The sequence below is a fragment of the Cephus cinctus genome, unplaced genomic scaffold (assembly GCF_000341935.2).
Source record: "Cephus cinctus unplaced genomic scaffold, Ccin1 Ccin1_scaffold0129, whole genome shotgun sequence".
Taxonomy (NCBI): Eukaryota; Metazoa; Arthropoda; class Insecta; order Hymenoptera; family Cephidae; genus Cephus; species Cephus cinctus.
The window spans coordinates 1,163,157-1,166,265 of NW_014332862.1; the positions used below are offsets into that span (position 1 = coordinate 1,163,157).

Below are 3,109 nucleotides of genomic sequence, written 5' to 3' on the forward strand. Positions count from 1 at the left end.
CCCCCCGCCTCACTACCCAACAATAATCGATAATCCTTCTCTTTGTTGTCTTCGTCGTGATTCATTCCCATTGATATTGCTCCTCCTTAATTTTATCTATATTTATTTATTAACATCAATATGTATATACGCCAAAATACCGATTTGTTAATTATTACTGTATTTTATTGATTGGATAAATTAAACTTTTTATTTCCGGTATTTCTGGATTCTTTCGTAAGTTTGAACCGTCATTACCCGTAATTCCTTTACATGCATGTAGGAATCAAGGGACCACCAGACCAATACTTAATTTAGTCACGGGCACGATTACACAGGGTGGGAAAAAGAAAGCAAAAAAGGTTCGATAAGAAAAATAATAAAAGAGTACAATGCACATGATATTGATTCACAGGATATGACAGCCTCTCAAAGAGTCGCATCCTGTGCGAGTAAGGCTCACGCGGGAGATGTAGTCTGTCGGGTGTCATGGCGGCGAAATCTTAACGGATCTAATCGTCAGCATCCTCAAGTACTCGCCCAAAGTTCTTTGGGTCCTTTCACTAACTTTAACATGACGAACTCATCGAGCAACGTCCAGAGGATCACAGAAAGTAAGCTCTGTTAATTCCATCGTGATCCACGTGATATACTAATGAAATATATTAGACCCGGTCGCACCGATAGTCGCATAGACGGTGAAAACTTGATGTTTCACACGATAGAGTTGTGTATTTAACTCAATAGGTATTCTTAGTCGTAATTGTATTCGTGAAGGAACAACAGGTTGACAAGTATTTTTCAGATTGTTCATTTTCTTTTCAGAGTCTACTAAGGATTGCCTGACTTAATTGTAAATCGGTTATAACGACGTGCAATTAGGCTTTACTAAGGATCAGTCTTATACTGGATATTAGAAAATCTTATTTAACGAAAATACGACGCATCCATTTACTCGCGTACCTACGTGTTAACGATCAATTTATTAATTCGACGATACAACTCGATCGGATCGATCGATTTGATCGAATTTCATGATTTATATAGTATAGTATCGTTTTAGTGACTGTTTTCCTATTGTATGGATCGCAAAATATCTTAATGTTACGATATCAGTATTTACGACTCAATTACGTCGTATCGTTTTATTAAGCAATCGTTATGCGATATAATGTATGAAGTGTATCCAGAAGAAAATAGAGATTATGATAATTCGTTTGTAAGTATCTATAGGCGCGTCTTCTGCGGCGAAACGATTGTGCGTCTGTTCGTGGCACGGGTCTGAATATTTTCGGAGAGATTGATGATCGTCGCACAACATTTATAGAGGTGAGATTGTCAATTCTTTTATGGTTATTTTTATATTTAATCATAAGGAAATATATATATATATATATATAGCTAATAAATGAATATCTTGGACACTCGCTGCTAGTGCATTGAAATTTCATTGCAGCGAGTGTACAAAGAGATTCTTTAAGTAAATATGCATGAAAAAGTTTCATCAATTCCAAAATTGTACCCGAGCTCGGGTTTGCCTTTATGGTTGAAATTTATGGAAATTCTATATCAGCCCAAAGGTCACGAGTTGCTGAAGTTCGTCGACTCTTCATTAAGTGTATTTTGAAAAATTAATTTAAAAACTTATAATTTTTGGACAGAATTTGATTATACTAGGACAGCATAATTATTAATAGTACTCGATCGTATCATTGCCTTAATTATTGTTGCATTAATAATATACTTCTTTTTATGGAAGATGACATAGTCCATTTCGTGTATCGATAATCGATTGTCGAAAATATTTTAAAAATTAACTTTTCGCAGATGTATTTAAGAGACTACCAAGTACTCCAGTTAAATATTCATTGTATTGTATATTGCTTAGTTTCGATGAAAAAAAAAAATTAATAAGATCCACGTGTTCGAACAAGCCAACCAGAAAAATTTTCGTAGGTGGAGCGGCTTCCCACTCGATAATCAATATACCGTGTGTAACTTACAAAAGGATTACAAGGGAAGTATAACGAGCTAAAGAACACGTTCTGAAGGAGCTTCTTATGATCGATATATCTGATGGCTGTGTAGGATATACTGTTGTATACTTTGAAATTAGCATGGAAGTAGATGCGCTCGATATTTGATTCAGAGACGAATCTAACGCTATTTAGAATTCTAGTTTCAATTCTAATTTCCTCCCTTGCGAATAAAGATTATTCCCTTATAATAATCCTTATTCAAAGTATTGAAAATAGCGGCAAGCCACTGAGGCAGCACAAATTATTGTACTAATGATTGTATGTATTGTCGTGGTATAACATGTGTATGTATATGTATCCTTTAAGTTATTCGAGAGACGACTGTGTTCAATAACTCAAAAGTCCCTGAATTTTGTAAAAAAAATTTTCATGAAAAACAAAACTAGCTAGCGTAATTTCTTGTGAATTTTCGAAATCATTCATCACCATTCCATATCCATTAAAATCAATTTAACAGGTGATCCCTAATACAGGAATAGCCGTACGATCTAATGAAATAACATACACATTACTCTTCATCACGTTAACGAACCCAAGAACAAAACTGTCACCCGTTACATACGCTTCGTTCATCATTAAAAAGCGCGGGATCAAATTGCCCTAATCTATTCTCAAGCCAGCATGTGATGATGGATTAAATAATTTCACAGTACATCCAGATAGGAAAAGTATGTTTCTCATAATAAATAACAGTGAATGAATATTTGATATCAAAAAATTTACTACGCAATTAAATCCTGGCGTTTCTTTTCTTTTTGAATATAAAAAAAAAACAGATTTTTGATCTTTTCTTTTTTCAAAAAAATATTTTTCACGACTCAAAAAGTATCACCACTATTTATATACATATATATTTCATATGCTTAATCCTTTGCACTCCGAACCTGTTCTGGACGTTAGCCACTAGCTACTCAGCGCCACTTTGTGGAAATTTCAGAAAAACATGCATTTCTCAAAAAGTTGTGCTGGAATAATAATATTTAGGAATGGCTGGAATAATGGTAATAATATTAGTAATCACTAATAAACTTTAATGTCCCCCGAGAGGGTACAGCGGAGTGCAAAGGGTTAATCCCATACCTCCGATACGG

The 3,109-nt window shown here is 34.4% G+C and overlaps 1 protein-coding gene across 4 annotated transcripts in view; it reads left to right on the forward strand.

Annotated features, from left to right (window-relative positions):
• Window positions 1-2,657, forward strand: part of LOC107262824 (gonadotropin-releasing hormone II receptor) — a 14,066-nt gene extending 11,409 nt beyond the window's left edge. For 2 of the 4 annotated variants that reach the window (XM_025080358.1, XM_025080355.1), the window contains exons 8-9: window positions 395-593; window positions 805-2,657. In XM_025080358.1, coding sequence (XP_024936126.1) covers window positions 395-593; window positions 805-830 — 225 coding nt within the window. In that variant the 3' untranslated portion in view covers window positions 831-2,657. The remainder of the gene's footprint in view (window positions 1-394; window positions 594-804) is intronic. The other 2 variants (XM_025080357.1, XM_025080356.1) reach the window with 1 other exon arrangement.
• Window positions 2,658-3,109: the final 452 nt, after the last annotated feature.